We start from the raw sequence: 25009 nt of genomic DNA on the forward strand, positions 1-25009 counted from the left end.
TCCCACCATGCCCTGTGCGCAAAAGTGAGTATCTGTTAACACTGAAATGTTCCCAGCCCCTGCCTTCCCCACCAGGGGTGCTCTGCTGGCTCAGGGACCATGCATGTTCCTTCTGGCCACGCCATGTGACTTCTGGGATCTTAGGTCCCCGACCTGACCAGGGATTGAACCTGGGCTCCCGGCAGTGACAGGACCAGGTCCTAACCACTGGACAGCCAGGGAAGTCCCCAGGACCAGGCCTATCTTGTCACCAGCGTCTCCGTAGCATGACCACATGGGCCTGGAGCCGGTGTGCAGCGCTACTGACTGACCCCTGCATTGGGCCTGGGGTCGGGGGACACCTGCACTGCCCAGGACCTCGGCCCCTCCCAAGGTCATCCTCTGCCTCATCCAGCAGTGCAGAGACTGAGAGGGTCGATGGGCTGGTGGATGGGGCGACGCAGCAAAGCAGACAAACATGAAGGACTGGGGAGGGGCGTCCCCCAAGGGGCACAGGTTTCACCACCTTTTCTATCAACAGGGCACGTGCTGCACCTCCTCTCACCCTGACGCACTCAGATCAGAGGGGAAGCCCTCATCAACACCTCCGTCGGCACGGGGTATACCTGAGCATCGTCATCAGTATCCCACTTGAGAGAAGCGTGCCGCTGAGTGAACCAGCAGGAGTTGAGGTCAGAACCTGATGCTTAACCACGTCAAAGGCAAACAAAAAAAAAGACAGTGCGAGCAAACGGCGCTGGGGCAACAGGAGGCACCCCTGAACCGCCCTCAGAGATGAGGGGGCAGGGATGACCCAGTGGCAGCCCAGCCACTTCAGAGGCACACGGGTACCAGACTCTAACCGCCCCTGAACCAGCAGCGACACTCAACAGAACACCCCGAGACTTGTCCTGGGAAGAAAGGTGCACCAGGGCCCACTGGCCAATGTGACCCCTCAACACACACACACACACACACACACACACACACACACGCACACACACTTCAACCACACACACACTTCAACTACACACACACCTATACTTCTTAGGGGAAGGTGTGAAGCCACTCTCTACTCTCCGGTGCTCAGAGCAGCCCCTTTAAGATGGGTCACCGGGCAGAGGGCTGTCACCACCCCCCCGGGACACGAGCGGCAGGTTCAGGCGCCGAGAGAGCAGCAGGGGACAGGTAGGCTGGGCGCAGGAAGCGACAGGTCCGGGTCAAAAGAGGAGCTCCTCGGTCCTCCTGCGCCACTCGCCCATGTGGCCCCAGGCAAGAAGAGCTGCCACTTCCGAGGGCCTCCACGCGTGGTCTGAACCCAACAGCAAACACCGGGATGGACGGCCCTCAGTGCGAGCAGATGCAGGAGCAGGCCTGGAGGCCCAGGGTAAACAGCCGAGGTCCTGCGCCCATGAGCAGAGCCTAGAAACCTGGGTCCCGGCCTCACACACAGGGGTGGAGCCAAACCCCAAGCTCCATGCGCTGGAGAAACAGACGCTGCAGGAAACGTCCTGGGGGACCCAGTAGGGCTCCGAGAGCCCCCGGGCAGTCATTTCACCCACAGTCAGAGGGGGTGACATCGTGCTGAGGCGGCCAGGGGCCCCAACAGGCAGCTGTGGGGGCAGAGTGAAAGGTCGAGGAGCAAAGGGTCCCCAAGAGGGCGGGTCGGCGGGGTGGCCAGCAGGTCAAGGGAGCACGTGCTGCCCACAGGGATCCGCGGGCACCATCCAGGGGCCACCAACATGGAGACAATGGAAGCCAGGTCCCCCGCCAGCTCCTGTGGACAGACAGGAGGGGCAGGCACACAGAAGCTGCCGCTTCTGGTCTCAGACGTGGGGCTTCTGGCCAGGAAAACCGGGAAATGGGGGGACAGTGATGTGACTCTGCCATCGTGAAGAGGGACAGATGTGTTCACAAGGGCTGCTGTGCCCTGGGCCCTGCTTAATCAGAGATTTCAGCCTTGCCAGGGGGGCTAAATCTCCTGGCTTTTCACTAAATGACAATGAGTTTTTCTTATCAAAAAGACTCCCATGTCACGATCCCATGTAAAATAAATCCTGCCGCTCCATTAAATCTGGACATCTGCGAGCCTAGGGTTGGCGGAAAGCCTTCAGGATGCCTGGCAATTCAGGGCAGAGAGGAACGGTCTGTGGCTTGAGGAGAAAACCAAGCACGTTTGGGTTTGACCTTTTTGTTGCAACATCTACGGGGCAGGCAGAGAGGCAGACAGAAGTGGGGTGAAGGGGCATGGACACTCATGCCCACCTTCACTCAGAAGGCAGCACACAGGGGCACAGGGGCCAAGGGGAGGCCTGAGGATACCATCCACGCCCCCGGGGAAGGTAGGGGGGGTCCTGTACAGACGAGGGAGGGGCCTACCCGCCAGGAGACAGCCCTCCCCACAGCAGAAGCAAGTGACAAGACCCCAGACATGAAACATCCTCCACAAACAACAAACAACCAGCCTGCATCTGGCTGCAAACAAACAACCAGCCTGCATCTGGCTGCAAGGCTGCACGCAGGCCCAGGGGAGGCGGGAAGCTCACTCTGGGGGGTCATGTCACGTATCAACACCATGAGACGAGGCCTCGCCGAAGACCGCACTGGAACACAACCAGGACTAAACACCAGCCGTGGACAGGATGAGCGCATAAAAAGAGACGCTTGGGGCCGCAGCGGAACCCTGAGGGCTGACTTCCGGCGCTCTCCATACATCACACTGTTTCACTGAGGGCTGTTCACCCCTCGGGTAACACAGGGCCTTGTACACCAATCCGGCTGGCTGACTGCTGGGCTCCTGGCTCCATCCTGCTTAAACATATCTGGGATTGTCAAATAAGACTCAGGATGAACGTGTAGTCCTGGCCTGCGCTGGGTGCCACAGCTGTTCCTCTCGGCGTGCAGGGAAAATAACAACACTGAGAAGCAGAGATCTTTTTTACAAAGGCACCATCCCCCCACTTACCACATTTTCCAAAACCCCAGGGACTCGCCCAGGAGGCAGTGGGCCTTGGAGAGACAGAGACAGGACTCCTGCCCGGGGAAGCGTGTCCAGCCTCTGGAAGGGACGATGGGAACAGACAGTGCGGGGCAGAAAAGCTGGTGCGGTCTCTACGTGGTGAGGGGGTCAGAGGGGACACAGGCCCCTTTGTCAAAGTTTTATTTTGGGTCTTGGTAACTCAGCACTCAAAAAAAAAAAAAGAAAAAGCTTTTCCCAGCCAAGAGGATTTTCACCTAATTCCAGCCACAATTACAAAAATAACCTTTAGACCTCAGCTTTTCCTCCCCAGCAGCGTTGGCTCAATAAACACAAATATGTCCTAAGATACACGATCTCTTGTTTGGGGGGGGGGGGGGGGGGGTGGAAATCACCAGAAGGTAAAGCATTACAGAATAGTAAATGTGGGGTTTCAGACATACTGGCGGGAACGGGGGTGGGGGGGAGAGGCACACAGTTTGGGCTTCTTCCTGCTTGTCCTCTTCCCAAAATAAAATACATAGATTCTGAAATAATATGTACTTAAACCTCAAGATAACAGCAACTAAATGCCCCAAATTAAAAAACAATATTTGTATTCATCAGTTACTTTGTCATTCAAAATTACTGCTCATTTTAATTACCTCCATTTAATACAAATAAAATCACAACTCGGGTTTTTAGGCACCAAACTTCTCAGGGAAATGAGGTCTCCCAATGGATCCGGGATGCTGTGGCCCAGAAATGAAGGCTTCAGCTCCCCTCACCCCAAGTCCACTCCATCTTCTGAGACCACAAGCCTTCTCCTCCCTCCTCCGAACTGCAGATGAGTCCCTGGGGTCAGGGCCCCTTCGCGTGGATTCCAGGCCTGGCCGCAAGCTGTTTGTGGCACCCTTGTAAATGTATTCCCTTCATCTTTCCAACTAGCATCTGCGCCTGTCAGCTGGGATGAACATCCTCACACCCCCACACTGGGCACAGTGTTTGCCAGCTGACAGGCCACAGGCTGGGGTGAGTCATTCAGAGCCCGGAGCCACGCTCTGGGGAGCACGGAGAACAGAGGGGGACAGCACATCGTCCTCCCCAAAGCGGGGAGAAGCCTCCCATCCCAGACAAATCGGCCAGAGCCCTGACGCTCCGCAGTTCCCACCAGCCTTCCCCGGGCACCTCGCTACCCTGGGTCCAAAAACACCACTGAGGATCCCAAGGCTGGGGGCTCCCAACATTATAGACACATTTACGCACTGATGAGGCCGGGCCCACTCGGAGCAACAGATTCGCAGGGTCTGGGGTCTGGAGAAGGACTCTGCGTTTCAACCCAGCTCTCCTGGAGACTCAGACAGAAAGTGCCTTGGAGCCCCCGAAAAACACTGAGGCATCTGGCCTCACTGGTTCCTAGCCCTGAATGCACTTCAGAATCGCCTGGGGCCTGAGAGTCCAGCGACGTCACTCCTGGGTGGGGTCTGGGCAGAAAGACAAACATCATAGGACATCCCTTATGTGTGGAATAAAGAAAAAAAAAGATACAAGTGAACTTATTTACAAAATAGAAACAGATTTACAGACATAGGAAGCAAACTTATGGTTACCAAAAGGGAGGGGAGGCAGCTGGGATAAACCAGGAGCTTGGGATGAACAGATACAGACTACTATATACAAAATAAATTAACAACGACCTACTGCATAGCACAGGGGACTATATTCAACCCCTTGTAATAACCTATAATGGAAAAGAATCTGAAAAAAAATATACACTTATATGTATGTATTTAAACATGCATTTTATAACTGAATGTATATTTATATAACTGAACCACTTTGCTGTACACCAGAAACTAACACAACATTGCAAATCAACTATATGTCATTGAGAAAAAAACCCTCCTTCAGCGGAATCTAAGATGCAGTCAGGTCAGGGGTCACTGATGAGGTGGCTCTATCCATGCTGGTGCGGTACCTGACCCGCCTGGCAATTACCTGTGGCTCCTGCCCACCATCCATCTCCAGGGAAAGCTCTTTCTGTTGTTAAAGGGAAGCCCAGCCTACGCAGACGGCTGCACACACTGAGGCCTGGATCAGAGTGCTTCAAAGGGAGAGAACAGTGACGGGAGGGAAAACAGGGCTGTTCTGCTGTTTAGAAGATGGGGAAAAGAGTGGGGAAAAAGAGGTGGGGAAAGATGTAAAAGGAGTCTGTTTGAATCTAATTCAACAGTCTCCTTCCCATTTTTAAATAAAATCAATTTTTAAGAAATTTCTCTACCTGTGATACAAGTCTACTTTTTCAAAGATAACCCTAAAAAAAAAAAAAAGTTAAACTAGAAAACGGAGTGCAAAAGCATTTTATCAAGGGCTCAAAAACATGTTTACACAATTTCAAACAATGCTGCAGAAAAGAGCTTCAGGGCTTCAATATGTAAGTTGCCAACTGACAGAAGAAAAGGTATGCTATTAGGGACACATGTAACTTCTTAAAAAGAAACATTTCAGAACTTACACATTGAAACTGGCAGTGTCCCTGAAAGCAGTCATCACAGGAGGCACGCATACATATTCTGGCGTTGCCACTAGATGAATGTTCTAGCGACTCTTCTCAGAACTGCAGTGAGCACTTCTTGTAACCCACAGTTTTGAGAAAATCTTGCAGAACCAATGCAGTCTCTTATCAATTACAGAAAATTCAGCACTGGGAACTAGTATAAAATATACTCTGTGTTTCCGCCGAATCTCACTCTGAAGATGATATGTTAAGTTTGCATCTATGTCCACGTCCTAAACCAATCCTCCCAGGCCCTCCACCCAAGTTTAAGGCAAAAAGGCAGCGAGAGAAGATGAAATGTTTGCTTCTGCTGAGAGGTCATCTGGATTAGTACAGCACATTGTGGAATTCTGGACTGTGCAAAAAATCATTTTCTGTACTTAAGCTGTTAGTCCATGGATTTAGTCCACGGCAAGAAAGATCTTGGCCTAAATGCTGTCTAGGATCTTGAAACCATCAGGAACTGTCTAGGTTCTGTTAGGCTCTTTTTTTTTTTTTTCTTGTTTTAAATGGTGATGCCTCTTTTCAAATTAAAGTACAGTTAGTTTACAATGTTCTGTTAGTTTTAGCTATACAGCAAAGCGATTCAGTTATACATATATGTATATGTATTCTTTTTCAGATTTTCTTATAGATTATTACAGAATATTAAGTATTCTTACATACGCCATACAGTAGGTCCTTGTTGGTTATCTATTCTGTGTGAAGCAGTATGTACCTATTAATCCCAACCACCTAATTCATACCCCCCCTTTCCCTTTGGGAACTGTAAGCTTGCTTTCTGTGTCCATGGTCGACTTCCATTTTGCATGTAAGTTCCCTTGTATCTTTTTTTTAAGATTCCACCTACAAGCATATCACGTATTCGTGTTTCTCGGTATGACGTACTTCACTTAGTGTGATAATCTCTAACTCCATCCGTGTCACTGCAAATGGTGTTATTTCACTCTCTTTATGGCTAAGCAGTATTCCTGTGTGTGTATGTTTCTCTCACATCTTCCTCATCCAGTCGTCCGTCAGTAGACATCAGGCTGCCCCGTGTCCTGACTGTCTGTGATCAGAGCTGCTATGAACAGCGTGATGCATGTGTTTTCTGGCTCCAGTTTAACTTACACTAGTTGCCCTAGAGATTAAAATGCAGACTCTGGGACCCTGCCCTGGGAATTCTGATTGTACAGTCCTTGGAGAAGGTAGGGAATAAGCAATTTTTACAAGGATTCTGACACAGGTGGCCCCAGAGCGCACCTGGAGAGACACTGCTCCAAGTGAACGAAGGAAGAGCAAAACCCAAAGTCTAAATTTCCAGGTGGAAAGAAGTCTTGCTCCCACCACACCTGAAATCCCCTCTCTCGGGGTCTGTGGTCAGCAGGACATTCTGGTTTGCTGGCCTTTTCATCTTTTTCTCCACCTTCCCTTTCATACCTACAAGTATGGTTTTGCCCACATGGTCTGCAGGCCTCTGGGGACGGACTGTGACTTGCCATCTCTTGGACAAGATTCTTCCTTCCGCTTTATCTGTGATAACATCCCAGTGCCTGAGGTTCAGAGAAAGCAGAGTAAATGTCTCCTGACTATTTGAACTTAATGTGTAAGTTCTGGTGTGCTTTTGAAGAACTTAAAATGCATTATAAAGATCACATCTTATAATGCCATGAACGTGCTAAACCTCTCATCTCACTGATTCTCTGCCAGCCATCTACTGGTTTCTAAACAGATTAATTCGCATAATTCAAGAAATCTACACCTAAGGCTGGACAGAGGGGCTGCAGACCCTGCACCTTGTTACAAAGCGCCTTCCACAGAATAAGCGCTCCTGCAAATCAAAGTGACCAACGTGGAGACTCTCTCGTGTCCAATTTCTCTCTGAAGTTAAAGTGGAAGCGGCGGCCCCAAGGGCAAAGCCTAAGAGATCACCCTATTCATTCATCTGCTCACATATCAGATTATTTATGCCGCTAATATTTAGTGGACCCTGGAGACAGGTCAAGCTGTGTGGCAGAAGGTAAAGAGGCAACGGTGAGTAAGAGGTACAGCCTTGGCCCAGGAAGACTTCAAAATCCAGGGGGCAAGAGAGCAGCATCGTGTGACACCCCACACCAGAGGCCTTACCAGTGTGGGGAGAGTCTGCAAGTGGGAAGGGCAGGTTGGTGACTTAAACCTTATTTACCTCCATGGATTTTTATAATGAACCATATGCTGCTTTTATAATTTTAAAAAAATCCCAAGATGAAATAAACTTGGAAACACAATGAGTAAATGCAATCATTCAAGGTCTTAGCAAGAAGGAACACTGCCTGTGGTCCTCAAGACCTAATATGGAATAACCAGGCTTAACATGCCCAGAATCCACTTTGGTCCCAATCATCACTGACAACCAGACTTCAGAAAAAGAATACTGATGACTGGTTCCCACCACCACCCTTCTACCTTCTGAAGGGTCTGCCTGGATGGCTCATCCCCATGCCAGACAGCCATCAAACCATGCACATACGACCCGAGTGACTGAAGTCCTCCATTAACGAAATCCCGGTAAGCTGTCCAAGGTACACTTTGCATCAGGACTGTTCCCATCCCTTAGAACTGGCAGACCCTGCAGGAAGCCAGGAAGCTGCTGTTTCCTTTAGGAAATGGGGCCAGGGTGCCTTTGCAGCACTCCTCGGATCTCGTAAAGAGAGTCTGGGCACACACACAGAACAAAGCAATGAGGGTTATAAACCTCCTGGTGCCGCCTCTCGGGTCGCAGAGGACCTCCCAACACCAAATCAGCCCACGTTTACCGACCATCCCACCTCCTCTTCCAGGCAGTCTTCCCAGATGCGCATCCTGCATCCGGCTCCCAGGCAAGCTTTCAGGGGACCCCCATCTCCCTCCCTGCTCCTTCCCAGCCCCTGGGCTCAGGTTCCTTTCTATCAGTCCTGTCACAGTGGTGCTTCCCAGGGTCCTGCCCTCCCACAGCCCCTGGACCACCTCATCTGTGGTGACAGCTCTAACTCCACCTGTAAGGCCCGTCCTCTGGGGTGTCTGACGCAGTCAGGTGGCAGCTTGTCCTTGATGCCAGCCAGCACTCTGCCGACCAGCCCCCTTGCCACTCCTTCTGGCATTTTTCTCTGCAGGCACCTGCATCTTCACTCCTGCAGCGCCAAACATCACCCCTACAAGGATGCCTCCCAAACCTTCAGCTCCCCCAAGCCTCAGACCTGATATTCCGCTGCCCGCCGAACACCCCCACGGGGATCTTCCAAAGGAGCCTGCCCGCACCTCTGCACTTAGTCCTGCCCCTGCCTTCAGGATCTCCTGTCTCCCCGTGGCGGGAAGCGGGGGTTCATCCTAGACCCAGACCTCTCACTCGCCCTTCCCCCCACACCTAGTCACCTCCCCACCTGTCACCCTCAGGCCTGGTCCCGCATCTCCTCTCTCCCTGCTCCCCACCCAGTCTCTCCATCCCCCACATGGATGCCTGCCTCCTGCCCCCAGGCTGCCCCCACCAAGCCCAAGCTCCCTCTGGGTGACCTTCCGTTCAGTTCAGTTCAGTCGCTCAGTCGTGTCCAACTCTTTGCGACCCCATGAATCGCAGCACACCAGGCCTCCCTGTCCATCGCCAACTCCCAGAGTTCACTCAGACTCACGTCCATCGAGTCCGTGATGCCATCCAGCCATCTCATCCTCTGTCGTCCCCTTCTCCTCCTGCCCCCAATCCCTCCCAGCATCAGAGTCTTTTCCAATGAGTCAACTCTTCGCATGAGGTGGCCAGAGTACTGGAGTTTCAGCTTTAGCATCATCCCTTCCGAAGAAATCCCAGGGCTGATCTCCTTCAGACCTTAGCATCACCCTTTCACAGACTCAACACCCCCACTGCCCCGGGTTTCCAGAAAGCGCTCCTCACCCAGGTCCCCGGGCCCTCCCAACCCCCCTGCCATCCACCTCTCTGCGGTCGCGTCTCTCGACATGTGCTGCGGTAACAGACTGCATTTCCCAAGTTTCACACCTTCAGACAAGCACACGCGCCGTGTCATCTGCCTAGGAACATCCTTCCTGCATTTCTTTGTCTCTACCTGCGACTTGCTGCTCAGATTCTGAGTAAATGCCACCTTTCCCAGGGAGTCTTCTTAATATTCCTCCATCCCCGGGAACGAAGGAGGCCCCACCCCACCCTATGCTCCTTCAGGCACACCTATAACCTCATCCAGTCATCACAGATGGGCCTGGTCCTTTCACCTCTGTCCCTAAACCCCTGAGAGCCATCACCCTTCTGACCTGTTACTGGTGGCCCCCAGCACAGAACTCGAATACGTGGTCTTGGTTAAAAATTCAAGAAGTCAGTACAACTCATTCCAAAACTGTTCCTGCCCCACTGTCCCTTGTCTCAGTGAAGCGTGCATTCTGGCCAAGAAACTTCACCCGGGCTCTGATGGGCCTTTCATAAGGAAACATGCTGCCTTAATTCTGAGCACTGACTTGAGTTTTCCTCTTTCCATCTGGACCACTGAGGAAGGTCATTAACAGTTGCCAACACGGCCAAGTGGCATCTCAGAAATGAGAATAACGCTGGCTGGCAGCACAGTAGGGCTCCAGAAGCCAGGGCATCTGCTCAGGAAATGCCAATGACCTACAGGGAGACCTCCTCACCATGGTTCAACGGGTCACACCTAAAAGCTGACTAGTCCAAGATAAGAGCTCAAGACAGGGACCTTGATGACAAGGTCTGAGTTATGGATAAATAACATGTGGTACATATACACAATGAAATATTAGCCACAGAAAAGAGTGAAAGAAAGCCGTTTGCAGCAACATGGATGGACGTAGAGATGATCGTACTCAGTCAGACAGAGAAAGACAAATACCACGTGACATCACTTACATGTGAAATAAAAAAGACACAACTGAACTCATTTACAGGAGACAGACTCACAGACTCCAAAAACAAACATACGGTACCAAAGGGGAAACGTGGCAGGGGGAGATAAGTGAGGAGTTTGGAATTAACATGCACACACTGCTATATATAAAACAGAGAAGCAACAGGACTACTGCATGGCACAGGGGGCTCTGCTTCATACTCTCTAACAACCTACAAGGAAAAAGAATCTGAAAAAGAAAGTGTAACTGATTCACTTAGCTGTACACCTGAAACTAACATATTATAAGTCAACTATGTGTGCACGTGCGCTAAGTGGCTTCAGTCGTGTCTGACTCTGCAATCCCCTTGGCTGTAGCCCACCAGGCACCGCTGTCCTGGGATTCTCCAGGCAACACTGGAGTGGGTTCCCATGCCCTCCTCCAGGCACAACACTATAAATCAACTATACGCCAATACAACATTTAAAAAATGGAATTAAAAAAGTTAGGAAGGTCTGAGTTAGACGCGGGGAGGGAGGAACCCCCGTGACCCACTCAGTTCCGGGTGCCGGCTGCCCCCTGCACTGAGCGGGGGCCGTTGATGAGAGACCCGACCTCCGCTGGCCTTTCCGGTTTCCCTGGGGACCCCATGGCCCCTGGCTCTGGGCCGCCTGTGACAGGGGATGCATGCTGCTCAGCAGCACCCCACCACGTGCATCTGCCTGGCTCAGCAGCACCCCTCCACGTGCGTCTGCCTGGCTCAGACCCTGTGTTCCTCTCCACCCAGCACTCATCCACCCCGCTGAACACAGGAAGGCCTGTTCCTCCACAGCCTGCAGCACCGCTAGACAAAGGTGAACGGCGGAGTTAAACACTTCAGGACACCACCTCTTAACGCGCAGTGGCACTTTCCCTGAGCACCTTCACCAACGACACACACGTCAGGTACACATGGGGCTGATGTTTCACAGAGCCGAAGAGGGCTGGGCGCCTGCAGTCCGCCGGCTTCGGTCCACCTCCACTACCACGTGCCCACCCTGAGCCGCGCGCCCACCCTGAGCCGCGTGCCCACCCTGAGCTGCACGCCCACCCTGAGCCGGGCCCGAGGGTGGCGGCGCCCCCCTCACTGCTCTCGGCACAAGACTCTAAAGCAGGCAGAGACTTCCAAACTGCTTCCTCGCCTCCTTCCGCACTCTGTCCGGTTGCCTGTACCTTATGACATTCTCTGGAAAGCCCTGTCTTGATGGTTACCTACCCAATGCTACCTTTCAAGCCCACAGCTTCCTCTTGGTGTTCATGTTTTCTCCAGGAAGTCAAAAAGACAAGGGTTATTGATTAATCTACCTTGGTAAAACAGTTAAATATTTACCAATAATGGTTAGAGAAATGTTCACAAACCTAAATGAAGTAAGTGAAAGCAAGACAGAAATATTTACATGCTGCATAACCCCAACTTTGTGAAGCAGGTAATGAAGAGAATAATGATAAACAGAATACACAAAAACATTAATGACAACTATTTCTGAGAAGACACAAAATTTGCATACTGGGGAGACAGAACTGTGATTTGGAATCTAACAAACCTGGATCCACTACTCAATTGCCCTGTGACGAGCAACCGAGTTTTTAAACCTGAGAGATGATTTTCTCAACCGTCAAAAAGAGGGTACAAACTTCCTTCTTGAGGATTAAAGATGAAAACACACAGGCCGTGCGTGCTTGGCCTCACAGTTTATACCCAGTAAGCCTTCAGGAAGTATTCTGAGGATAAAGATCTACCAGTTCTCTTGGTTAATCAACCATGTTTCTTTATAATGCCTTATCATTATGGTTAACAAGCAACCCGTGTTTTGAAAAACATAAGGTGCTAAAGAAACGATCCTTGTATTCCTGGTTCTACCCTTCCTAGTCATCTCAGTGACAGGTCAAGTGTAATTCACATTATCTAGAGCAAGACAAAAACAAAAAAACAGCAGCTAAGTTGGGGATACTCAAAGAAGAACTTCCCAGAGACCAGGAGCCTCACGTGTACAACATGAGTGACATGAACGTCAGTGGGTTAACCAGGTGAGTCACCCAGGTGCCAGGTCAGTGACAGTTTGCACAAAGGAGATAAGGCTATGAAAATGGGTGCCATACTAAGAAAATTCAGGTGGGACCAGTGATCAATCTGATGGAGCCAGATGCTAATACCAACGTGTCAGCGTATCAGCTGAAGGTATTCTCTACACCTTCACAATCCATATCAAGAATTAAACACCCCATTACAGTGCTTACGGAATATTCACACTGAGAAAAGAACATGGGATGACCTTGGCCACTGGCCAATCAGAGACACAGTCCTCTCCATAGGAGAGGGCCAAACCTACTTCCAAAGGACCTGGGACATTCACACTGTCTAATCTTTTTACTTCGTTTTCAAAAGCAAAACCCCATAAGGTCTTTGTCTTGGGCTCTCCTTGTTCTACACTTCAGGCAACACACCGGTCGTTTGCCAAAACAGCGCAACAATGACCTCAGAAGGATCGCTTCAGAGCTTCCCTAGAAAGCCCTGCTCCCCCTCATTAACTGATGTTCCCTTTCTGGACACAAAAGGCATACAAGCCACCTCTCACAGCAGACCACATCTGCTGGTGGCTGAATTCAATTACCGGGTAGAATTTCATGAGTTTAAGTCTCAGGATAACTTCTTCCTCTTTTCACTCCAAACGCAAAGAGCACTTAGTCCTAGTATCGTCTATACTCTTTCTCTCCAAACAGACTGAAACTATCAGCCTTACCTTTATCATGCTCAATGTTCCCCAAAATAACTAAAAGTGCCCCCCCCCCGGTTTCTTACTGAAGCTCCATCCCTTACTAGAAATATGACTTGGAGGCACATCACAGCTTCTTCAGCCCCCAGCTTCCTCATCAGTCATCCTGAGATGCTGCTGATCCAGCTCGCAAGACTGGTGTGTTGATTAGATAAAACACAGGTGTGAGGAAACAGCACATGCCTAGTATAAAGCACACAGTATCTAGACGTCACTTCAGGAAGAAGCCTCCCCCACCTGCGTCACTGCAGCCTTCAGGCCTGCCTGAGTCCTCGCTCTTGCCCCGCATTCTTACTCTCACGGTGCCAGTGTGGACCCTCATGGTGCAAAGTGAAGGACGACAATAGGGTTAATTCCAGCAGCCAACAGAGTGTTCACTGCATACAAGGCACTGCTTTGAGTCCTCTACTTGTATAGCCTCTTTTAAGAGGCATCATACCATTCCACAGACGAAACTGAGAAAGACAGAGCTGAAGCAACTCGTCCAAGATGGTGATTCCTATCTTGAAAACCTTTCAGGATTCCATGTTGCCTAAAGCAAGTACGTCAAACATCCCTCAAATGTAAAGTGTATTTTCAAAATACACTTTAAACCAGTTTCTAAAAATTCAAATTTTAAAATAATCATGTGTACTTGCTATGCTAACTCTTAGCAAATGGGTGGGCACCCACCAGGCTGATCTGTCTCTGAGTTTACACATTTTTGTGCAGATGCGGGGAGGACTCTACCCTTCCTCTTTGGGAGCACACACCTGAATTTCCTACAAATGGGTCACTCACTGGAAGACTGGGACAGTGCAACAGAATCGAGTGTGTGTGTGTTTACTAGGCTTCCGTGTGATCAATCACATGTTGTTGTTGTTGAGTCATTAAGTCGTGTCTGACTCTTTTGCAACCCCATGGACTATCACCCCCCAAGCTCCTCTGCGCATGGGATCTCCCAGACAAGAGAACCAGAGTGGGCAGCCACTTCCTTCTCCAGGGGCTCTTCCCAACCCAGAGACTGAACCCACATCTCCTGCACTGGCGGGCAGACTGTTCACCACTGAGCCCCCATATAAAACCATACAACTCCAGGATTCAATGAAATGCAAGCTGCGGCAGCTACTGCTCCTGCCTTACCAACAGCTGGGTTTCCCTTCTTCTTGTGTAAACAGCTAACTGCATTTCCAAGCTCCGTTCAGTTAAGTTGTGGACATAAAACTGGCCAATAGAACATGGATGGGGATGAAGTAGGCCATTTCTCAACCCAGCCCACAAAATTCACCCAGGCACAAACCCCATCTCCCCCTCCCACTGGGGGCCACTAGTTGAAGGAAGATGAGTGTCCAAGAAGGAAAACTAGATCCCTGAATATACAGAGCAAAGCCTCTCACCACCCACCTCCCCATTCCACGACCCCCCAGCACGCGCGCGCGCGCACACACACACACACACACACACACAGACACAGACACACACAGGACTGTAGGCTGACAGACTGATTAGCAAGTCTCTTATTCTGTTGAGCCCTTGCGATTTCTGCATTTTGTAGCAAGTCAGTCTCTCTTGACTAATGCACAGAGCTGAGCACAGTCAGAGCAAACCCTTTACAACACAGCAGTAGTCAGCCACACACTGAATCTCGGGACAGTTCAGGTAGCTGTGGTTCTTACTGTAGGCACTAGGAGTGTCTCTGATCTTGAGCATGTCTCTGATTTATTTGGCTGCACAGTTTGTGGGTCTTAGTTCTCTGACCAGGGACTGAACCCAGGCCCACAGCAGTAAAAGCTCCAAGTCCCAACCACTGGACAACCAGGGAATTCCCTCTTCTCTGATCTTTGATGAATTTAAAATTTTTCAGTGAATATCCACTAGGCAAGCACTGAGATATTTGCAGTTTTAATGATACCACTGACTCTGTGAATATATAACAAACATTTGAAAATTTTTTTCCAACAAACAACTCAGCCGAGGTTATCTACTCATTAACTCCCTCCAAATTTGCAACTAAAGTATGAGAACTGTTAAAGACTGCTTGATTTCAACTTCAAACCAAAAATCTCCATTATTCTCTCAAGTCTCTTTCAAATCAGTTACACTGGAACTGACATCTCTCTGCATGCAGTGAGCACTGTATTTATATGACAATGTAAGTCATTAATGTTGAATTCCTTACATATGTCTGTTGCACCTGTAGAATCACCTCCTTAAGGGACAGAAGAATCAGCAAAGAGCCATGGGCTATAGTTGATAATCATAAGCATTAAAAAAAAAAAAAGGCCTCAGTCCATGGGCTTTCCAAACTAAAAAGATTTAAGAATCACAATTTATTATTAGCTTTGAGCAGGTACATATTCAATGCTTACAAAGCCAGTTTAAAATCCACACCATTTCTATATGTAACCCTCTAGTTTCAGTTCTCAGTCCTGCTCCTCATTCCCTCCTTCCTCCTAGGACTCCTCATCCCTTTCTAGGATGCATCTTTTCTAGCTTAATAAGCTCAGAGCACTGTGTGTGGTCATGGCAACACATGGTTGCCATCATCCTGATGGAGAGAGGCCATTCAGCCCTCAGCTGCCTGAAGGCTCAGCATCTCCTGGCTCAAGCCTCATTCACAAGACAAAATAGGTGACCTCAAAATCAAAAATGAGGCACTGTGGCCACTCACCCTCAACCACTTTTAGAGCTGCATCCTGTCAACCCAACACCGACATAAACTGTCTGATTAGAAAGGGAGCAGAGGCTAGCATCCCACTTTTTTTTTTAAGTATAGTTGATTTACAATGTGATCATTTCTGCCGTACAGCAAAGTGACTCAGTTATACATATCTACACCTTCTCTGTCATATTCTTTTCCATTATGGTTTATCACAGGATATTGAAAAGAGCATACATACAGCAGGACCTCTGCAAACAACAGGACCTTGTTATGTATCCACTCTATATATAATAGCCTCTCCTTCCTGAACACAGCCTTGTCATGGTGAAGGGGCTTGCATAACCCAATGAAGCTATGAGCCATGCAGGGCCACCCAAGACGGACAGGTCATAGTGAAGAGTTCCGAAAAAACGTGGTCCAGTAGAGGAGGGAATAGCAAACCACTGCAGTAATCCTGCCACAAGAACCCCGTGAACAGTATATGAAGGCAAAAAGATATGACACCAGAAGATGAACCCCCCAAGTCATTAGGTGTCCCATATGCTACTGAGGAAGAGTAGAGAAATAGCTCCAGAAAGAATGAACAGGCTGGGCCAAAGCAGAAACAATGCCCAGCTGTGGATGTGTCTGGTGGTAAAAGTAAAGCCTGATCTTTAAAGAATAATATTGCATAGGAAGCTGGAATGTTAGGTCCATGAATCAAGGCAAATTGGATGCAGTCAAGAAGGAGACGGCAAGAGTGCACGTCAGCATCTTAGTAATCAGTGAACTAAAATGGACAGGAATGAGAGAATTCAATTCAGGTGACCACTGTATCTACTCCTGTGAGGGTAAGAATTCTTCATAGTAGCCCTCATAATCAACAAAAGATTCTCAATGCAATACTTGGCTGCAATCTCAAAAAACGATGGAATGATCTTGATTTGTTTCCAAGGCAAACCATTCAACATCACAGTAATCCAAATCTATCCAACCACTAATGCCTAAGAAGCTGAAGTTTAACAGTTCTATGAAGACCTACGACACCTTCTAAAACTAACACCCCCCCCAAAAAAAAAAAAAAAAAGATGCCCTTTTTATCATGGTGATTGGAATGCAAAAGTAGGAAGTCAAGAGACCTAGATAACAGACAAGTTTGGCCTTGGAGTACAAAATGAAGCAGGGTGAAGGCTAACAGAGTTTTATCAAGAGAACGCACTGGTCATGGCAAACACCCTCTTCCAACAACACAAGAGAAGACTCTACACGTGGACATCACCAGATGGCCAATATCAAAATCAGACTGATTATATTCTTTGCACCCAAAGATAGAGAAGCTCTATGCAGTCAGCAAAAACAAGACCTGGAGCTGACTGTGCCTCAGATCATGAGCTCCTTACTGCAAAACTCACGCTTATATTGAAGGAAGTAGGGAAAACCACTAAGCCATTCAGGTAAGACCTAAATCAAACCCCTTATACAGTGGAGGTGACCAACAGGTTCACTATCACAGGATGCTGAACAGAGTTCCCTGTGCGGCAAGTAGGACCTTGCTGTTCATCCACTCACGCGTAACAGTTGCATCTCCGCATCCCACACTCCCAGCCCATCCCTTCCCCTCCGCTCCTCCCCCTTAGCAACCACCCGTCTGTTGTCTACGTCCACGAGTCTGTCTCCATTTCGTAGATAAGTTCCTTTGTGTCATATTTTAGATTCCACATATAAGTGACACCATATGCTATTTGTCTTTCTCTGGCTTACTTCATTTAGTATCATCATCTCCAGGTCCATCCGTGTTGCTACAAATGGCATTATTTCATTTTTTTTTAATGGCTCAGTAATACACCACTTTACATATGCACATCTTTATCCATTCATTTATCAATGGACAGTTTAGGTTGCTTCTTGCTATTGTGAATAGGGCTGCTATGAACATCGGGGTGCATGTATCTTTTCCAATTAGTTTTCTTCAGATATATGCCCAGGGTTTCGTTTTATTTCAGGAGAAACCACTACAATTGTGTATCTTCAATTTAGCCCACTCTGTGTAAATCTAACACTGTTCTGGAAAATTCACGCCCCAGCACAGAGCAGCACAGGACTGAGTGAATAAACTGAATGGGGGAGGCATGTGGAGAGGGGACGGGGATGAGAGTCTCTAAGCATTTCGAGAGCCCAGGATAGACTGAAGAGCACATTAACCTAAAAAATACATTCAAAGGTGTTGACCTCAAACTCAGGGGGCACCCTCTCTATTACGAACCTGATAATTAAAGAGAGAGAGAGAGAGGAAGTTATATGAACCTACAACTTACTGAGAACAGTCACAATTTTTCTGAGAAGAAGAAAATGACCATATGAATTAATAAAGAGTAACGACTCTTTGGGGCTTCCCTTGTAGCTCAGCTGGTAAAGAATCCACCTGCCTGTGGGAGACCCCAGTTCAGTCCCTGGGTTGGGAAGATCCCTTGGAGAAGAGAAAGGCAACCCACTCCAGTATTCTGGCCTAGAGAATTCCACGGACTGTACAGCCCATGGGGTTGCAAAGAGTCAGACACGACTGAGTGACTTTCACTTACTTACTTACTTAACAACTCTATGTTTTTTTGAAATTGCAACCTGAGGCAGATTTTGATTCCTATAAAACTGTCCTGGTTTATTTACCTAAGGTGGCTGTTTTTGAAAACCAACCCACCTGAGGATGTGAAACCACTGGTCTGTGGATCTCAAACCAACAAATTCTTAAAGAGCTGCAAAATCATTTCGAGCAGAAGCATTGCTTCAAAACTTCCCTTCAAATTTAACAATTTGATAAAATACCACTGATGTTTCTCTACGGCACCAAAGAAAAGGGACGAAGGGTCTTTTGCAACGTTTGCAAAGTTTATTCCAATTTTCAATGTTTACAAGGATTCCCATACACCCTCACATCTAAACAGGGCTTCCCAGGGCTTCCTTGATAGTCCAGGGGTTAAGAATCCACCTTCCAACACAGGGGACAGGGGTTCAATCTGTCGTTGGGGAATTAAGATCCCACAACACGCAGAACAACTAAGCCCGATTCCACAACTACTGAGCCACATACAACAAAGAAAGATTCGTATAACACAACGAAGACTCGGCAACAAACATCCCACGTGCGGTAACTGAGACCCGACAGCCAAATCAATAAATAAAATGTCTGTTTTAATTTAAAAAAAGAAACAAGGTCCCCCCAAAAAAGTCTTTGTGGCATGGAAGGCTGATCAGAAAACAGATGCCAAATTTTCTTTCCATATTCACTTTGAAAATAAGTACTATTATCGGGATTTAATGAGTAGAAGACAATAATATATATATTTTTATTGTGAACCCCTCTTTCTGACAAAAGCTAAAAAGACAGAGGAAGGGCTTGCGGCAGGAATGTGGCAGCACCCGCAGAGACAGCAAAAGCAGGCCTGTCGCTCTGCAGCTGCAGGCAGAGGGGCTCCACCGGCATCTCCCCCAGGGGAGTCTCCTGGGCCGTTTTCACAGTGACTGGGACAGCGTGGCTGAAATCTAGCCATGGAGCAGGGCTCCAAGCCCGGTCCCGATCCAGGCAGAGGCGGACGAGGGAACGATGGCCTGGCTGTGGCAAGCCTAGAGTCTGCGTGGGCAGGGGCCTCTGCCACGCTGGGGGACGTATGTAGTCATTACCCCCAAAGGGCCAACTGTTCATCACTGAGAAGGGACTTCTAGGCACACAGGATGCCTTGCTTGCCAGAAAGAGCTTTTTTCAGGGCTCACTGAGAAGCACCAAGACCTGATGTCACCAGGTCATTCCAGCAGGCTTCAAAATTGGCCTCAGATGTCATTAAACAAGCCCACAGCCACCAACCATGGGCTGTGATCCCCGTCTTGCAGCCGGACAGAGGGCAACTAACCCCAGCACTTAGCACATGTCCAGCTCTTGACTTTGTGGGACGAGGATCCTGCTGGTGGATTGGATCAGCTGCTGCTGCTAAGTCACGTCAGCCCACCAGGCTCCTCTGTCCATAGGATTTTCCAGGCAAGAGTATCGGAGTGGGGTGCCGTCGCCTTCTCCGTTGGATCAGCTGTCCCTCTGCTAAGTGTGAAGTGCTGTCCTGGTGCCAGTGTGGGTGTATATTAAACCCACCTTTTAGTTTCCTGTTCACTCAAGTTTGCAAAGTAATTCTCCGCATTTGGGGTCTCTGGCCATGTTTGCTCCACACACAGCATTATTTGCCCCATAAAAGAAAGAAACTCAAACCCTCACTGGCTGTGTGAATAACAACAGCATTTCCTCAACTCATCCATCCCTGCTCGACCTTTATGATTTGTGCCATCCTGGTGGAGCACCAGTGTTCTTTATTATTTACTTCATTCTTTTAACTTTTTTGAGTAAGATTTATTTTTAAAATCACTAACGTGAATGAAAGTGAAAGTCACTCAGCCGTATCCAACTCTTTGTGACCCCATGGACTATACAGACCATGGAATTCTCCCGGTCAGAATACAGAAGTGGGTAGCCGTTCCCTTCTCCAGGGGATCTTTCCAACCCAGGGATCAAACCCAGGTATCCCACATTGCAAGCAGATTCTTTATCAGCTGAGCCACCAGGGAAGAAAGCTATTATCATCATCAGATATAAAAGATAAATATAACAATCAATACAATATAGCTATTAAGTTTTACAGGAAGCAACCTAAAGGGAGTTAAAAAAAATGTTTAATGAAAAGGAAAAAGGTTAACTTCCTCACTTTGATTCAATATTAAAAACTGCTCTTATGCAGTGCCACTTAAAATCATCTCTAGCAGTGCTGGTGGCACAGGCCTTACATTTTGCAGGGGGAAGTGAACTAAATAGATAATGATACAGTACAAATTACAGCATGGACTATAAAATCTGAATTGCTAACCCCCTGGGCAAGATTCATGATGCATTAAGAAAGTCCGTCCTCGATTCGTGGACAGTGAGCTAGTACTGTCTAGCCTTTTCTCACATATCCAGAGAGCATTCGCCTCCAACAGCTAAGAATCGGTGAACAGAGAAAACAGATATAAAAGTCCAGGCATGAAAGTGTAGTGTGCTCTTCACCAGAGGAAACTGCATCAGACCTTAACTTGAAACCCCTCCCTTGAGCAAGGGAACATCAGGAAAGGGCTCATTTTGTTCCTGGAATCAAAGCCAACTTGTTCAGTCAGCTCTAGCATCTTATCCTTTAGCCAGGAGGTTAAACCCTGAAGGTTTCCCACCTTCCACACAGGGAAGGTATGGGGTTGACAGAGGCTGAGTGAATTTGTGCTGAGAGCCACAGGAAGCTGCTGAGGGGATGTTAGGAGAAAGCCGGCGGGTGGGGACAGCTAAGACCCCACCCTCAGTGTGTCTGGCATCCCTTCAGGGCTTCTGAACAATGCAGCACCCCCAGACCCACCCCAGACCGTCTGCATCAGAATCCACATTTTAACAAAATCCTGCGGTTAATCCATGGCACATTCAAGCCTGACAAGCATCCAAAGGGCTTCAGGGGTCTGACACCACCCTCTCTCGTGCCTCCGTCCACGGTCAGTGATGCTCTCTGGACAGTCAGGGACTGAGGACGCCAGGAAAGGTTCTACCCTGAGAGTGGTCAGCGCCGGCCACGGCCCAGACACAGCTCAGGGACACAGAGGACCCCGATCGCTGGGCGGGCCGCCTCTGCAGGGGCTACAGGAGCCTAGAGTTTCACACGCCCCCAGACACAAGCCCCAAACCCTCACAAACGCCCACATCTGTGAAAAGTGGGGGTCCCCACATGGCCTCTCAGGCTGCAGACTCTAGCACTTTGATTGAACTGCCTAGGAAATTCACACTCACGGGATTTGATCAGCCAGAAAACATGAGAGGAGACTATGGGCAGATTTGCCTGGTCTGGAAACAGCTCAAGACCCAAGATCCTGATGGTGATGGTAAAACCGTGACCCTTCTCTGCTCCGTCATCTGTGCAGCTTTTTCACAACCACAAAAAAGCCTCCTCCACCACCTCCCACTGTGCGCGCGCGCGCACACACACACACGAACATACACACACACACGAACATACACACACACATGAACACGCGCACACACCAGAGCAAGCCTCTGCCAATAGGAGAAGCAGGCGGTTAAGTCCCCCAGCATTTCCACAAGAGCCTGATAAAAAGGGGGCAGACCTGCAGGATCCATCACCAAAGTCCAGACCTGCAGGAGGGAAGGTTCTCCCCGGGAAAGCAAACCCTGGGTCCTGACCGGGCTTCAGTGACAGCTCACGTTCTGGCCACACTGCAAGGTGTAAATGGGTGCATGAGGAGAGGCACGTAGCCCTTCTTTCTTCCTCTGAATGTTTCGAAAGACACAGCTGATGTGGGAACCAGTACAACTGGCCCCTAAGGAGGCTGAATTCACACGGAGCACGTCTTCCCACGAGAGTCAGTAACGGGACTGCAACCTTCCAGCTCTGTTTTTTCCTCGGCTCCCAAGTAATTGAAGCCAATACGTCTCCTCTTTCTCGAGGGTTTCTGGACCCCAGCTTCTTTACCTTCTTAACGCCAATTTCAGAAAGGCTATCTAATTTCTTTGGGTTGCGTGATTTCAGGGGTCATTGTTCAAAGTCGCTGCAGAGTTCACAGCCATCCAGTCTTTACTGCTGAGAACACTGCTGAGACGAGAGCCAGCAGTTTCTATGCATGCACCTCAGGCAGTGGGGGATGCGAAACCTCAGACATGGGGGATGCCGGACCTCAGACACGGAGGATGCTGGGCCTCAGTCGGGGGGATGCCGGACCTCAGATGCGGGGGATGCCGGACCTCAGACGAGGGGACAAGGGGGATGCCGGACCTCAGACGGGGGCAATGCTGGACGTCCCCCCGCTGCACAGCAGTGTAAGGGGAGGCTGACCGCGCTCTGCACTGCCGGCCACCCCTGCTGCGGGACAGCCAGTGTCTAGGGCAGCCAGTGGCCTGGGGTTGGGGCTAACGGCTGCCTTAGAGAGATGCACTGGGTCAACCAGGCCTCACTCAGTAATGGCCGTCAGGTGCCGCCGCGAGGGCAGAAGGCCGCAACAGACAGAGGCTGAAGAGGCTGGTTGCCAGACAGCAGGCCAGCGTGGAGGGCGGGACAGAGCGCCCACAAACAGAAGCGAGGCAGCGAGAGCCCTAGCGCAGGGCCTGGTGCGGGCCCAGCGCACGCGCAGAACGCCGGCTCCACCCCCATCCTCACCGCCAAATCCGTCACCGGAGGACCGACTCTCCTGCAACCGAAGACGACAGGAACGCAGGCCCCCAAACAATTCTTTCGCTTGTGTAGTACTTTCAAGGGAAGAAGTAATTCTCATGACAAACAGAAGCAGACACTATGACAAGAGCATTTGACGTGGCCTAAAGACAGTTTCCAATTACGGGATCTGAGAGGGAGCGGCAATGTGAAAAGTGTTGGGGGGGGGGTGTAAATCATTGTTTTCTTCTCCACATTTTCAATGAAGTACTGATTATCACTGCTGCCTTATAACAAGGACCCACAGGAAAATACTATATCCAGACCTGGGGGCTTCTGCAGAGGACACCAGGCAGAAAGAGCCAGACCTGAGGCTCGTTGAGATGGAACCTACAGATTTTTGTATGAAAGCAAAACAAAAACACAAAGCAGGTGTGCAGTAGGTGAGACAGAAACAGATTATCATTTTTATAAACAACAGAGTACGTGCGGGCTTATCCTCAGGACCTTAAACCAGAGTCCTCGCAAGAACAGAATTTCACCGCTAAAGACAGGGCTCCTGGGAGCTGCCACTTTACCTTGAGGTAATTAATCAAACATGTTCCAACAAGCCTCGGGACCAGTCTATCCCAGGAATGCTCTAAGGCTATAAGACACAAGGCGAAACCAGGCACACAGTATAAACACCCTATCAGGCCATTCCATTAAAAAGCAACATTACAGTGGAATCTGAAAATCAAAATAAACTCACAAATACGTCACACAAATTCAAGTGGGCAGGCCTACCTAGGGCTTAGTCAGAAATAAATGAGACTGACAGAAATGCCTGAAACAGCAGGCAGGCCTGTTCACTGCAGCAGAAAGGCAGGTTCTTGAGGGAGCAGCTGAGGGGCCAGGCCACCGCCAGGAGAGACCAGCCCTTCCCCAAGCACGGCTCCCACCACAGCAGCCCCCTGAGGTCTGGACAGGTGACCATGCTCCCAGCCCTCAGTGTCTCCTCCCATCAAATGAGGGGAGAGCTGCCGAGTTCTCAGGCCCCTCTCCACCGCTGTAAATCAGGGTGAACTGACCGTGAGAAAATCAGCACCTAAAATTTGTTTTGTGGCAAACCATTCGATAATGGCAGTAATTTCATCCCAAAACGTCCTGAACATTCATCCAGCCACATTTACTAAAAATTGCAAACATCAGCATCGGAAGAGATAAACGGACGGTTCACGTGGAACCATTTTCTTCTTACCATTCCGGGACACATCGAGCTCCACCAGCTGCATGAAGTTGGCTATTTCTGGAGGGAGTCGCTGGATCTCGTTATCGCTGAGTCCAAGCTTTCGTAACTTGACTAGCTGGAAAAATTGCTGAAAGACAAAACAGGTTCATGTAGGTCTCACAGATATTTGCAATGCAAATTTTTTGCCCAATATGGAATGTAAAACAGTATGTCTTCTCTGGTCTTCCCTGGGGGCTCAGTGGTAAAGAATCTGCCTGCCATTGCAGGAGACATGGGTTCGATCCCTGATCCAAGAAGATCCCACATGCCGTGGAGCAACAAAGCCCGTGTTCCACAACTACTGAGCCTGTGCTCGAGAGCCCACGCGCCGCAGTGACTGAAGCCTGTGCACCCTAGAGCCCGCGCTCTGCAGCAAGAGAAGCCACCACCTTGAGAAGCCCACGCATCACAGCCAGAAAACTGGCCCCACTTGCTGCAACTAGAGAAAAGCCCGAGCAGCAAATAAAGGCCCAGCACGACCAAAAATAAAATAATTAAATGTTTTTAAATGTCTTTTAAAAATTATCAAGGACTGTACCAATGTCACTTTCCTGATCTTAACAGTGTACCACAGTCACGTGACCATGTAACCGCTGGGGTAAACAAGGTACACGAGACATTTCTGTGCACAAGCAACAATTACTTCAAAATTAAAAATTTTTCACAATGAACAAGTAACTCAGTGAGAACAGTAATGGCTCCTTTAAAGTATCCAGTAGGTGGTCACATTTTCTACTTACGGAAACTGGTATGACATCTGCTATGTT

At 49.2% G+C, this 25009-nt stretch overlaps 1 protein-coding gene across 1 annotated transcript in view; it reads right to left on the reverse strand.

The window, feature by feature from the left end:
• LRRC1 (leucine rich repeat containing 1) overlaps nucleotides 1–25009 on the reverse strand; it is a 129918-nt gene that overhangs the window by 58653 nt on the left and 46256 nt on the right. The window contains exon 2 of the mRNA XM_069564108.1: nucleotides 24213–24330. Coding sequence (XP_069420209.1) covers nucleotides 24213–24330 — 118 coding nt within the window. The remainder of the gene's footprint in view (nucleotides 1–24212; nucleotides 24331–25009) is intronic.

Source organism: Ovis canadensis, chromosome 20 (genome assembly GCF_042477335.2).
Source record: "Ovis canadensis isolate MfBH-ARS-UI-01 breed Bighorn chromosome 20, ARS-UI_OviCan_v2, whole genome shotgun sequence".
NCBI classification, from domain to species: domain Eukaryota; kingdom Metazoa; phylum Chordata; class Mammalia; order Artiodactyla; family Bovidae; genus Ovis; species Ovis canadensis.